The sequence below is a fragment of the Dipodomys ordii genome, unplaced genomic scaffold (assembly GCF_000151885.1).
Source record: "Dipodomys ordii isolate 6190 unplaced genomic scaffold, Dord_2.0 Scaffold101, whole genome shotgun sequence".
Classification (NCBI taxonomy): domain Eukaryota; kingdom Metazoa; phylum Chordata; class Mammalia; order Rodentia; family Heteromyidae; genus Dipodomys; species Dipodomys ordii.
Genome location: NW_012267317.1, coordinates 1,671,999 through 1,685,716, shown reverse-complemented (window position 1 = coordinate 1,685,716; position 13,718 = coordinate 1,671,999). Strand labels below are relative to the sequence as shown.

At 48.6% G+C, this 13,718-nt stretch overlaps 1 protein-coding gene across 1 annotated transcript in view; it reads left to right on the top strand.

Annotated features, from left to right (window-relative positions):
- The window catches only part of Dpp6 (dipeptidyl-peptidase 6), a 196,405-nt gene that overhangs the window by 70,695 nt on the left and 111,992 nt on the right, over positions 1–13,718 (top strand). The window contains exon 6 of the mRNA XM_013027211.1: positions 1,604–1,656. Coding sequence (XP_012882665.1) covers positions 1,604–1,656 — 53 coding nt within the window. The remainder of the gene's footprint in view (positions 1–1,603; positions 1,657–13,718) is intronic.

Sequence of the window (13,718 nt, the reverse complement as noted above, 5' to 3'; positions counted from 1 at the left end):
TGCTCTCTTCCATGTGCTCCCTCCACATGCTCCCTCCATGTGCTCCCTCCACATGCTCTCCATGTGCTGCCCTCCACATGCTCCCTCCACGTGCTCTCCTCCACATGCTCTCCATGTGCTGCCCTCCACATGCTCTCCTCCACATGCTCTCTTCCATGTGCTCCCTCCACGTGCTCCCTCCACGTGCTCCCTCTACGTGCTCTCCTCCACATGCTCCCCTCCACATGCTCCCTCTACGTGCTCCCTCCACATGCTCCCTTCACGTGCTCCCTCCACGTGCTCCCTCTACGTGCTCCCTCTACATGCTCCCCTCCCCATGCTCCCTCCATGTGCTCCCTCCATGTGCTTCCCTCTACATGCTCCCCTCCACGTGCTCCCTCCATGTGCTCCCTTTACATGCTCCCCTCCACGTGCTCCCCTCTATGTGCTCCCTCCACGTGCTTCCCTCCATGTGCTCCCTCCATGTGCTCCCTCCATGTGCTCCCCTGCATGTGCTCTCCTCAATGTGGTCCCCTTCACGTGCTCCCCTCCACACACTCCCCTGCAGGTGCTACTTTCCAGTGCTCCCCTGCACATGGTCCCCTGCATGAGCTCCCTTTCCATGGGCTCCCATGTGCTCCTCTCCACATGTGCTCCCCTCCACATGCTCCCCGGCACATGGTCCCCTCCACAGGTCCCCTCTCTACAGGTCACCTGGTGGGCAGACCTCTGTTTTCCTCTCCAAGCTCCTGTCCCAACAGAGAGCCACTGTGCATCCCGTGTTCAGCACACGCTGCGTGTTACACATGTCTGCCCTCCCCTCATCTGTCATCTTTAGAATGAGTTTTATGTGCCAGTCCCTGGCCACCCACGCAGGACACCAGCTCTGAGGAGTCCCACCAGCAGAGGGAGTGGGGTGAAATAGGGGCTCCCATCCCCCACCCAAGCCCACATGGATGGGAGTCCTCTATACAAAAAGCTCTAACATTTCCTGACTGTGGTTCTCCTTCTCTTGGGGTATCCCTGCAATGTTATTAAATTTAGGGAACAGGGACCAGTCTCCTGGCTCAAGAGGTCAAGAGAGTCAGATCTGAGGTTTGGGGGTTCCAGCAGTTGGGAAACACTCCTCTGTTTTGAAGGCCTCCTACTCTGACTCCCCTCTTGGAGCGAGGAGCCAGAATTCCGCAACACTTTGTGCAGAGGTTCAGGACAGACACTCCCCAGCTCCAGTGCTGCCCTCAGATTGTACGGAGAGGATTCCAGAGCCCCACAGGCCTTACCTTGCAGGAACTTGAGCAGAACCAGGGTTGGCGTGATGGACCCCAGTGACTGTGGGTCCTTGTTACTCCATGCTGTATTTAGTTACACTGGAAATCTGTGGTCCTAATTTGATCACAAGCCAGGTAGCTGTGGAGATGACGTCAAGCCTCCAGCTGCCCTGGAAACCACTGCAAATGATGGAAATCATAAAAACAACAAGATATACAAATTGCCACCCTGAGTCAGTACAGGCCTGGGCGGCCAGGTCCAGTTTGGGCTCAGTGATTGTTTGTCCAGACTCAGTGATGTGGAAAGACATCCTTGTTGCAGCCTCTGACTCAGCTTTGCTTTCATTCTGTTTCAGATATATCGACACTCCTACACTGGATTTTATGTCCTGAGCAAAATTCCGCATTGGTAAGATGGTTCTTTCTTTCTTTTAGCTAGCAACCTGCAGAATGGAGAATTGTGACTGGTTGCGCAGCCCTGCAGGCAGGAAGCAGGGCAGAGGAGGCCCACGTCAGTGGGACCACAGCTCATCCTCACATGACCACCCTGGGTGGGGGAGGACTTGGAGAACCACTCCGTCCATTTCTAATCCGGCTCTCTGGTTCTGGAACCCTCCAGGCTCTGGAGAACAAGGTCCCCATGCCTCCTTGTCCCACCCAGCATCACCAGCATCACAGGCGTGGTGGGCTGACCTCTGGACCCTTCACGTACAATGGAGGCCTCTCTATGAGATAGCGGCCTCTCTATACGATGGAGGCTTCTCTATCCACCACACAGCAAGGGCTGATGTCCATGAGTGACCTGCCAGGGGCAGTGTCAGCAGTGCCCTGTCAAAGGCTTAGTGTGGGCTAGTCCCAGGAGCAAGGCCCAGTGCTCGCTTCCATGACTTTGGATTGTATCGCTGAGCTCATCTGCTCCCTCCAAGATGCCCAGTTTGAAGCCCAGGCTTGTACATGGGAAGGAGGGGCGTGGACAAGATTGACCGTCACACTTACCAGTGCATTGTCAGTAGCTGTGTCCTGGGACCACAGGATGCTGAAGGCACTGGTGAAAGTTTACCAAGCTATGGGTTCAAACACCTAGTGAGCAGGTGCCAGACTAGGAAGGTCCAGCGGGGAGAACTTCTCGTTTCATTTTTATTTTTCCTTACTTCTTCCTCCTCCTTCCCATTTGTCTTCAGAGAGGGGCAGAGATGGAAACAAGCCAAGTGTGACTGCTAGACTATTCAGAAGATGAAGTGGTGGGGAGCTAAAGGCACATAACCCTAGTTTTAAAAAATAACAACTGTAAAGAATCTTTCATTAAAAGCATATTAGAACAGAAATGCAAATGTTCTTTAGTAAAGAAGAATAATTCATTTTCAAGCAGATATACATCTTCAGAGGTCATAGCAGAAAGGAATATAATTATGCCTTGACACTTATCTGCCCCTTTGGGAAATAATAGAATTTGTGCTAGATGATGGATATTTCATTCTGTCTCATATAAATCTGTAAAATTCAAATAGTTTATGCTTGGCATATTGTGTTAATATTTTACTGCATCTACTAGAATTTAAAAGAAATAGAGTCTTAGAGCTTGTCATGAAAAAGTGTAGTCAAATAAGCTGGCACCTCTAAGGTAGCAAGAGTCCCTGAAAAAGAACTGCTGGCAGGCTCAGACACCTGCGTATCAGCCTTGCAGTAATCCCCTCGAAGCCGGGCACCGGTGGGTGCACCTGCAATCCTGGGTTCAGAAGACTGAGACCAAATGATCGAGGCTCAAAACCAGCCCTGCCCAAAACAAAACACAAAAAAACAAGTCTGTGAGACACTTATCTCCAATTAAATAGCAAAAGCCAGAAGTGGAGGCATAGCTCCAACAAGAACATATATCTTCTGTACAAATTTGTTTGCATAGAATTAATGCTCGTTGTTTTGAACATAAAGCATTTCACTAGTAGGTGTTATGAGTAGAGCCTTTTCCATGCTGGAGATGGTTGCTACCTAATGTTCTCCATGAAGGCTCAACTCTGCATCTCTAGACAGTTTCGTATCTTGGCTTCTCCTCTTGACGTTTTCCTGCCATGACATTTTCTTGAATTAGTTTTGCCTTTGGACAGTCCTTTAAAAAGTGAACCTATGTGTATGTTATCATGTGCAATCTCAAATACATTCTATCATGTCATTCAGAAAGTCACTTGCCATAAAGAAAATCAGCTCCTGCCATAACAGACATGAAATTTAAGAAAATAGTACTATGTAGGGTCAGACAAAGAAGGAACAGTAACAGAACCAAAGCAAGTACTCCAAGCAGTCTTTGCATTGGGGCCATCCTCTGCAGATGATGCTGTCTGCTCACCTGCTGGTGTATTTCAGGCATGAGCAGCACCATTCCACTCTGGTACTGCTCCCGAACCATGCCAGACTTCCAGCGGTCTTGCTCCCTGTCGATGGAGATGCTGGGCTGGGGAGTAGGTCGGGGGCCCACCACAGCACCCTCCTGTTACAGATGGGGACACAGAGGGCCCCAGTACTCAGGACACCGCAGTGTGATGCAGGCAGGGAACCTTCCCTCTGCAGCAGGATCCCATCCACCCCTGGCTCTCAGCTGTGTGTCTGGGTTTTATTTCCATACGTCTAAGTGTCCTTTTGAACTAAGGACCTGGGCACTGTCCCTGAGCTGCTCTGCTCAAGACTAGTGCTCTACCACTTGAGCCACAGCACCACTTCCGGACTTTTGGGGTAGTTAATTGGAGATAAGAATCTCACAGGCTTTCCTGCCTGGGCTGGTTGCACCTCAATCCTCAGATCTCAGCCTCCTGAGTAGCTAGGATTATGGACATGAGCCACTGGTGCCAGCTGTTTTCCATATTTCTAAAAAGATGAGTGTAGCAGTGCCCACCTTCAGAGGCCCCTGGTAAGAACCAAACAGGATTTTATATGCAAAATACATGGCACAGAAGTTTGCTTCTCTGAGAATATTGTTTTGTTCCTATCATTGTAGTATTTACCCCACTAGGTGTTTGTAGTCTTTTTATTAAATATTGTCCCTTTGTTTTCTTCCAAGACCAAATCCTTCCTGTTTTAAGTAGGTGAATAATGTACAATAACAAAATCATAATTCTATAATAATATATGATAATATTAAAATAGCCTTCAGTAGTTATATTGTCATCACATATGTAATACTGATTTCCTTTCAGAAGTGAATTTCCTGACACTTGAGCAATAATAAGATCTAATTTCCCATTCAGAGGGGTGTCTTGTATCCTCAACCATTTATAGTTGTTAGTGCTCAACAGAGTGATGTTTTTACCTTGTCGCGTTCTTGTCTCACACTCTGTCAGCAAATATTTATTGAAACAAGTCTTGAGGAGCAGGAGTGCAGTTGCTACTGTTAAGTTCAGAGTGATGCTGAGAAAGGAGACAGACTTGGTGACAGTGGGAAGTGCGGGCATGCTCTGAAGACGGGGCTGAGCCGTGAGCACCGACACATAGGCCCCCTCGGGAAGGGACTGGACCTGAGCTGAGCTTTCCTGCAGCTGAGCCGAGTGTTTGTGTTGGCTTTTTGGTTTGCTCTAGTAGGTGGAGACAGGAAGGAGATGTTGTAGGCCAGGGGAAGCTCCCAAGGAGCCTAGCTTTGATGGTGAGCCACCCTTCAGCAGGGCAGGGGGTAGCTTAGTGCATGCTTGGGGCTCAGGTGACCTCAATACCAGCCTGGTGTGACTGGTCCTCACAGCCTCATCAGCACAAAGCCACTGGCTTGTGCAGAAGAGAATGTGATGGAATTGGAGATTTAGTGCTTGAATATGGAGAATGGAGAAAGAGGAGGATGACAGACCTGTATTCGGTTTGGCATTTTGTGTGTATGTGTGTGTGTTTATATGTATACATGTGAGTGTGTGCATGTGTATGGTGTATGTATGTGTATATGTGCAGGTGTGCATATCTGTATGCCTGTGTCTACGTGTGTGCACATGTGTGTAGTGTGTTTGCCTGCATGCATGTGTCTGAGTGTATTGTACATGTGTATAGGTATAGGGATGTGTGAAATGTGTGTATGCATATGTAAGTGTTGGCATGTAGGGGTGTGCAGGCATGTGTGTGCTTATGTGTAGGTGTGCTTTGGTGTTTGTGTGCATTTGTATGCCGGTATGTATGTGTTGCATGTGTGTGTGTTGGCATGTGGGGTGTGTAGGTATTGCGTGCATATGTATGTTTTGGCATGTATGGGGTATGCAGCCATGTGCATGCATGTGTGCAAGCATGATTGGGTGTGTGCATTTGTGTATGTGTGTTTGAGCATGTGTGCATGTTTTGGCATGTGTGTGCATGCCTTCCTGCAGGCCCTCCTCCTTCCAAATGTTCTCCTTCTCCTTTTCTAGTTTTTTTTTATTGGTGTTTTACTGTGAGTCAGATTTGAAAGCCTGTCCTCTAACTGTGCTTGTACATTTTCCTTCCTTGATCCTGTAAACCATTGGAATTGGTGGGAGGGAGCCAGGTGAACATTCTCAATGTAATTCCCCACTCCAAGTAGAGGAGCAGGGCCCTTTCTCTGCTTTCTCCATGTACTTAAATTAGAATCCTGGCTCTGCCCTTTTGGCTCTGGTACCTTATGTTAGGTTTTTAAAAAGAGGTAGCCGAGTAACAACTGCACCACGCACGTGGTATTCAGGTAAGGGGAAGGTTTATTCATCGTTCTGGCGGGCACCCAGCCATCTTGGTCCTCCACGCGGTGGGGAAAGGCCTGGGAAAGAGAGCTGGGAGAGCTGGGAAAGAGAGGAGAGCTGGGAAAGAGAAGAGAAGGAAAGAGCTAAGAAAGAGCTAGAAAAGAGCAAAGGGAGGTCCTTTTCTAGTTTCTTGTGGGCTTTGATTATAAAGGATGTTGAGTTTTGTCAAAGGTTTTTTTTCTGCCTTTCAGATGATTTTCCTCCTGATTCTGCTTATGTGCTTATTATGTTTATTATTATGAATTCCTGATGTAAAATAACTTGTTCTTGGCAGCTCATGTTCTTAATGTGTTGTTGGCTAGATCTTTTTGATAATTCTCTGGATTTCATCAATATCTATTATAATATCCACTTATCTCTAATTCTATTCATTTAGATCTCTTTTCTCCTTTGGTTACTTTGGCTGAGGGTTTGTTAATCTTGTTAATCTTTTCAAAGAACAATGCTTTGTTTCATTGATGCTTAATCACCATTTCATTATTTTCCTCCCTGATGTTCATTCTTTCATATAATTTTGGTTTGATCTGTTCTCATTTTTCTAGAGATCTCAAAATGCATCATTAGGTCATTTAGGAGTTCTCTCTGTTTTCTTAAATGTAGATTGTCATAACCAATTATTTAGGTTGTCATAAACTCTCCTCTTAGAACACCTGTATCCCATGTGTTTTTGTGGTTTCTGTTGTTTCTCTTGCCATTGATTTCTAATTTTATTTCATTATGATCTGATAAGATGCAAAAAAGTTCATTTTTTGCATTTGCTAGAACTTGGTTTATGGCACTAAAAATTCCCAAGACTTCTGAAATGAATGCATATTTTGCAGCTGTTCAGATAGATTATTCTGTAGAAATCTATTAAATCTATTTCATCTGTGTTGCAATTAAGATTCTGATCCTTGCTCATTTTTATGTTTTGGATGTTTTATCTAGTGGTGAAAATTAAGTGTTGAAGTCACCAAGTATTATTGTTTCTGGATCTGTCACTTTATGTCCAAATGTGTTTGTTTTACGAAAGTACCAACATGTAATACTTCTATATTCTAAATATTTGCAATAATTAAACTTCTTGATGGATTATCTTTTTTTTCTCTTCCAATTGAGTGAGGCTTGAATCCACTGGCAGATGGGAGGTTAGCTGCTCCTGCTTGTTTCTGTCATTTTTCCATCCTTCCACTTCCAGTCTCTGTGAGTCTTTGCCAGTGAAATGAGTTTCTTGCAGACAAGAGATTTTTTTTCATCCAGTCAGCCAATCTACATCCTTTCATTGGACAGTAAATATGATTTAATTTATACGTATTTTACTGTACCTTGTATTTTATTTGTACTTACTGTTGTTTAATTGATGCTTATTTCAAGGTATTTGCTTACACCAGAAACATTGAGGTTTTCCTGGTTGATTTTAAGCCACATTTTCTCTTTTCTTTCTCCCTTATTAACCTTAGGAGTGTGCTGGTTCATTGAGTTGGAAATGCCTGGATCTTTCCTGTTCTCATATGTTCATGTATTCCTTTTGTGAAGCTTTTGTCTTCCCTGAGCTTTCTGGGCATGGGGCTCCTTCCCCCTCATCCACACATAGAATTTAAGTACCTTCTGTGGTGCTGGTTTATGCTTGTCATGGAAGGTTCTTTATTTCTCCATTAATTTTAGAGGTGCTTTTGGCTGAATATAATCATCTTGGTTGCAATTATTTCCTTACAGAGTGTGAAATGTATCATTTCATGCCTTCCTAGCTTTTAAGACTCTGCTGAGATGTAATTCTGATGAATTTGCCTTTGTAAGTGTGTATTTTCCCTCATAGCTTCCAATAGTTCTTTCTTGGTTCTTTAACTGGGATGTAATGTGGAGGGGTTTCTCTCTGGTCATATCTACGTGGGCTTCTAAAAGCACCCTGAAATTGTTCTACAGATTCTGTGCTGGTCCTAGATTGGAGAATTTTTCCTCTATAATTTCACTGAATAAGTATTCCATGATTTTATTTTATATTTCACCTCCTTCTGTGCCAGGGATTCTTAATTTTAGCCTCTTTAAATCATGTCCTAGAGTTTTTGAAAATTGTTTATTGCTGCTTTTTCCTTATTACTGTCTGGATGTAATATTTCCTTGGCCTTGTCTTTAATCCCTGGCAGCATCTCTTCTTGCTGATCTAGCCTACAGATGCCGCTGCTCCCTGTGTTTGTAAACTGACTTCCTTAGCTTTACACGTCCATGTTTGTTTGTGTTTTTGTTTTAGGACCTTGATTTGCATACTGAATTTCTCATCCATGTTACTGAACTTCTCATCTTGGTCTTAAATTGACTTTTTACTTCATCTGTCTATTTGTTTGGATCCTTTCTGTGGTTATTAGCCATTTTTATAAGCATTTTTATAATTCTGTGATATTTTGGTATCTTTGCATCTGATTAGTTAGAAGAACTTTTCTCTGTGTGTGTGTGTGTGTGTGTGTGTGTGTGTGTGTGATGATTTGCACATCGCAATTCAGGTTGCTGTTTTTACCAGCTTCCATCTGTGGTGTGGTTTCAGTTCACACTTCCCAACTGAGTACATTTGTGACCTAGTCACCGTCAGTTTCCTAGGTCTGCTCTGATTCATGGAGAGGTCAGTCATTTAGCCAGTGAAGCCTTTAGGATGTGCAGACATAAATATCCAGAGTGGTCAGTGCTCCACAGACAAGAGGTAAGACCTCTCCTTAACGCTTGCATCAATGGTATCTTGTAACTGCAAAAGACTTCCTCATTCTTCTGTTCAGAAAACCAGCTTCCTCTTCACCTTGCTGCAGTAGATGAACAGCCACCAGCGCAGCAAGCTTCCCTGTTCTGTTGTATTCTCAGATTTCAGTACAGAGCCATTTCTGTAGGGAGGGACCATCATGATGCCGAGCTAGGATGGCACTTGGCAGGTGTCAGCGGTGGTGGGCTCTGAGCAGGAAGAACCTACTGCGATTTAGCGGCCATCGATTTCAGGACCACGGACAGGTCCTGGGGCTCTGTAAGACTGAAGTGATGACCCAGTGTGTTTAACTGCTCACTGTGGCACAAGGAAAGCACTCTACGCTGTATTCTTGATTGAACTCATTCTAAGACTTGACATCCTGTAGCCTTATCTAATCACTCTTCCCCACAACTGCCCTGTGTAAGTCAGGGGACGCTGCTATCATCCTCAGTGCTATCTGATCCACTGATAATGGTTCCCTGTATCTCTGAGTTTAAGAGCAGGCTGAAAGGTGCCTGACGCTGTGGGAGAGGCAGCCGCTGGGGCTCACCCATCCTGCCTGCAGTGCTGCCCAAAACCTACTCTGCTCCACCCCAATCACAGCTGGAGATAGTCACACACCTGTGTACAACAGAAATATCCAGAGCTCCCTTTTCACCTTGTATCCAAGCCCTTCTGATCCTCCACGGAGACCCCTGTCTCCTAGTACCCTGCCAGCACCTGAGCTCAGGGTACAAGCAGTGCGTCACGGTTCACGCTGCCATCTCTCCTTCCATTGAACCTCTGCTCATCTGGTTATAGACATACTTTTCTAAGCGAGTATGTAGGAATGGTTCCACTGTGCCGCTCTCATCTGAAGTTCTCTCCCTCGCGTTGAAGCACAGGCAGAGGGCCCCGTGGCTGAAGGGGCTGGGTGGCCTTTCACACCTAGGGCCGTTGCACGGGGACTCCGTCACACAAGAACCACCACGCAGGACGCTGCACCGGTGGGCCTCTCTCTTTCTTCTGAACCAGGGGAAGTTAGGCAGCCCCCTGCAGAGTGAGGTCAGCTCCCCCCTCCTGTCCTGGGAGCCGTTCACTCTCCTCAAGGACTTCCTCACATGGCTGCTGATGAGGTGGAAGGAGGCGTGGTCCTCATGGGTCAGACTTCATGCTCATCTCCTGCTGGCTGTCCCTTCTTGACACGCCGCTGTCGGCTGCAGGAGGAAAGGACACTGCAGCTGAATAAGGGGATTCGTAAGGACACGTGTGGCTGGGTCCACCCCACGCTCACTGTACCAGGGTCTCGGAGGAGGGCCGGTCACTGAGCAGCCCGGTGGCTGCTCTGTGGTCTGGTGTCACCGGGTGCTCTCATCTGTGCTTGCCACCCAGCTCGCTGACACACAGAGGTAGCTGGAGCCCGAAATAGAGCTCTTGTCTCGGGAAACAAATGATTGCTTCCCTCTAAAGCATTCATTTCTTTGTTCCCTCGGCAGACTCAGAACTAGTGGCAGAGCTCAGGTGAGCAGGGTTCTTGGACATTTGTGCAGAGGTATTCTGAGGGGGTGCCTGGGGTGTTTCCACCCAAGGCTCTGGGACCAAGCGGGGCCTGTCCCCAGCCAGGGTTTCAAGCGCCAGTGAGCATTGTTGTGTCTGGGGCCTGCCCAGACTCGTTTCCCTTGGGCCCCACCTAGTGGAAGGCAGGTGTTACTGGGCGATTTGGGAATCTCCTAGGCAGACAAGCCTTGCACAAGTCGCTGCATGTTTAATGACAGTGCTCTTCCTGTCTTCTTGGTTTGTTTTCATTCTGGCTACTGGTTGCTTTCTTGTATTAAGGAATCGTGAGGTCCCGGTTAATTCATGCAAAATTAGAGGCATGCAGAAGAAGCCAGTCACCAAAAAAAAAAAAAGCAGTGTAAGTCCCCACAGTGTAAACCCCACAGTACATGGCACAGACATTCCTTCCTAGAGCCGCACCCAGTGCATTAGGCTGATGCCCTGGAGGGCTGGGCTGGTAAGAGTGTACAGCGTGCTGTGTGCTCATTTCTTGCGGCACAGAGTTGAGCACCTGGGGTGTGGCAGGCCAGGGGTGGACGGGGAAAGGCCCCAGCAGCCCCTGCTGACTGCCTCACCTTGCTCTGCTTCTGGTTGCCTTCCTCTCTTCCCTGTGCCTGGACATCTCCCTCGCTGGGAGTTGGCCAGAGAGTCCGTTCCCGTTACACACAGAAGGGTGACACTGGCTTCAAGTGACCTGCAGGCAGCCTGACCAGAGTGAGGGCCAGTCTGCCGGGATGATGGGGCGGGAGGAGAGGAAAGCATGTAGGAGAATACAGACTTTCAGTTACAGCCACGATGTTTTGCAGTAAGCCCATAATCATATAAGTGTTCTAATTGTTCAGTTTTGACTAGTAAGATGCCACTACATGAATATCTCCACAACTGAGCTGCCTTTCTCACATGTGTGCAAACAGAGTAATGCAGGTGTGTCCTCCTGTGGCTGCCATGTGTGTGAACAGTAGTACAGGTGTGTCCTCCTGTGGCTGGCGTGTGTGTGAACAGTAGTAGAGGTGTGTCCTCCTGTGCCTGGCGTGTGTGTGAACAGTAGTAGAGGTGTGTCCTCCTGTGGCTGGCGTGTGTGTGAACAGTAGTACAGGTGTGTCCTCCTGTCGCTGGCATGTGTGTGAACAGTAGTACAGGTGTGGCCTCTTGTAGCCCTGTATGGCTGGCTCCTTCCTCCACATAACTGCTTTAGAGTCCCTCATCCTTGAGATCTCCAAGGCTCACTGGAGTCCCTCCTCCTGGCAGATGCCTGGGGTCCCCTGAGGGGTGGTTTGCCACGTTATACGCCGTCATTTGTCTCCATTCAACATTTGATTGACATTTGGATTGATTGCAGTTTGGGGGTGTTATGCATAATTCTTCTGAGTGTTTGCGGTAGAGCTGGCCTTCCTGTCTCTGGGGTCCATGCCTGGGCGCAGAATCGCGGGGCTATAGAATCAGCATGTATGTGATCTGCTGAGACGCTGGCAGGGATGGTGCTGGGCCCTCCGGATCTCGGAGGTGCCCTTGGGAACCCCACATGCCTAGTTAAACACCTACCCCCAGGGCAAGCACGTTGCACATTCCCGTCTCCCACCCGGTCCTCCGCTGGTCACTGCATGGCCAGCTGAGGTTGCCGTGCACTGACAGCGGCTCTGCCCACCAACTGAGGAAGAAACCTTGGGGTCCGCTGATCAGATCCCCTCCACCGCCTGCCCGCATTCTTCCTCTGCCCAGAAACTGGGGCTTCAAAGCTGACAGCATCTGACCTGCAGGAGGCGCCAGCTGTCCCACCCACCACCCTACGATGGATGGGACCCTGGGGAGCACTTTTCTGACACAGGAAAGGTCAGCACTGGGGAAGTCAGCAGCGGGGCCAATAGCAAAGGAGGCTGGAGGTGAAGTGGAAATTCCGGATGCGCTCATTTCTGCCTGGACACCAACGGGAGGGAGGAATAAGACCCTGTCTCAGCTCCCTTGGTGATGGCTCCACTCCTCAGCCAGAGCGTTAGGGAGGGATGTCTTTGCAAGGCTTGCCCCTCTGAGTTCCCGTGAGCAGGTGCAAAGGACGGACATGCCCAGGAGTGTGTGGGGGCCGGCTGCTTGTCCCAGGCCGGCTCTGCCTGCTGCTTTGAGCCTCAGCGCAGGAGGTGCACACAGCCAGCGGCCTGCAAACCTGACTTTGGACATGGGAGCTCCCAGCAGTGCCAGCCAAAGCCAGGATGCCCACATTCCTTGGGACCCACCAGCTTCCTCAGTCTCCACCCACCACACCCCCATTGCATCTCAACAGCAACACTGTGAGAAAGGCAGGCAGGCTGTTGGGCCTACCTGGGAGTCAGGCTGGTTGCAGTGAACTCCAGCCATGGTGTCATCTGGCAGGTATCTGGAGCCGCACACCATGGACAGAACTGGGGATGGGACACTGAGATCAGAAAGGAACTGCACGAAGCCTACGCGCTCACTTGCCTAGGTCACTTAGTGTGACCCCAGCCCATGATTGTTGTCTTGTCTTCATCCAAAAGTGAAGGAGGCCAGAACTCGTCAGGGCAGAGGGAGGGACTGGAATGCCCAGGAAGTGTCTGCATCCGTAACAGTTTAGACAGCCCACTTCTGACACTGAGTACCAGTACTATTCTATGGACCAATATTGTAGCATGCCAGCTTCTGCATCTGCATATACAGCCTAGGTTTCATCTCCCAGACATTGCCTTAAGATATCTCCAGACCCTTAACATGCCTGGAGGCACTCTCGGGACGTGGTTAACAGACTTCCTAGTGTCCGTGCTATACCAGGTGCCAGTACTCACCAGGTAGCAGTACTGTACTAAGTACTGACACAGCACTGGGCATCAGTACTACAGTGAGGTCAGTACTGCAGTAGGTACCAGTACTACATTAAATACCAGCACTTCACTAGACATCAGTATTGCACCAAGTACCTGTACTATACTAGGTACTAGCACCTCACTGAGTACCAGTACTGTACCATGTACAAGTACTGCATTTGGTGACAGTGCCACACTGGACTCCTGTAGATAAACTAGATACTAGTATGACGGTGTATGCAAGGACTGCACTAGTACTCACTAGATAGCAGTGCTGCACTATGCATAAGTACTTATACTAGGTGCTGTTATGAGTACTGCACCCCTCCTGCGGAGTGCTGTGGGTCCAGCTCTCAGGGACTGTCCTGTGTGGCTGGAAGATGCATGGTCGTGGGTTCATTTGACCACTTTTGTCCTCACCCGCACCAGGCCGCATGGTGGCTCCTCCTGACCATGAGGACAGGACACGAAGTCCACAGCCGACCCCAACCAGAGCAGAGCCAGCCGCTGTCACACCGCTGACATACTGGTGCCAGCGAGTCAGGGAGTGCGCTGCCCACCCCAACGCTTGCCTGCCCTGCCCACCCCACACTGCCCACCCCACACTGCCCACCCCAATGCTGCCTGCCCTGTCCACCCCACACTGCCCATCCCACACTGCCCACCCCGCTCTGCCCACCCCACGCTGCCCACCCCACGCTGCCCA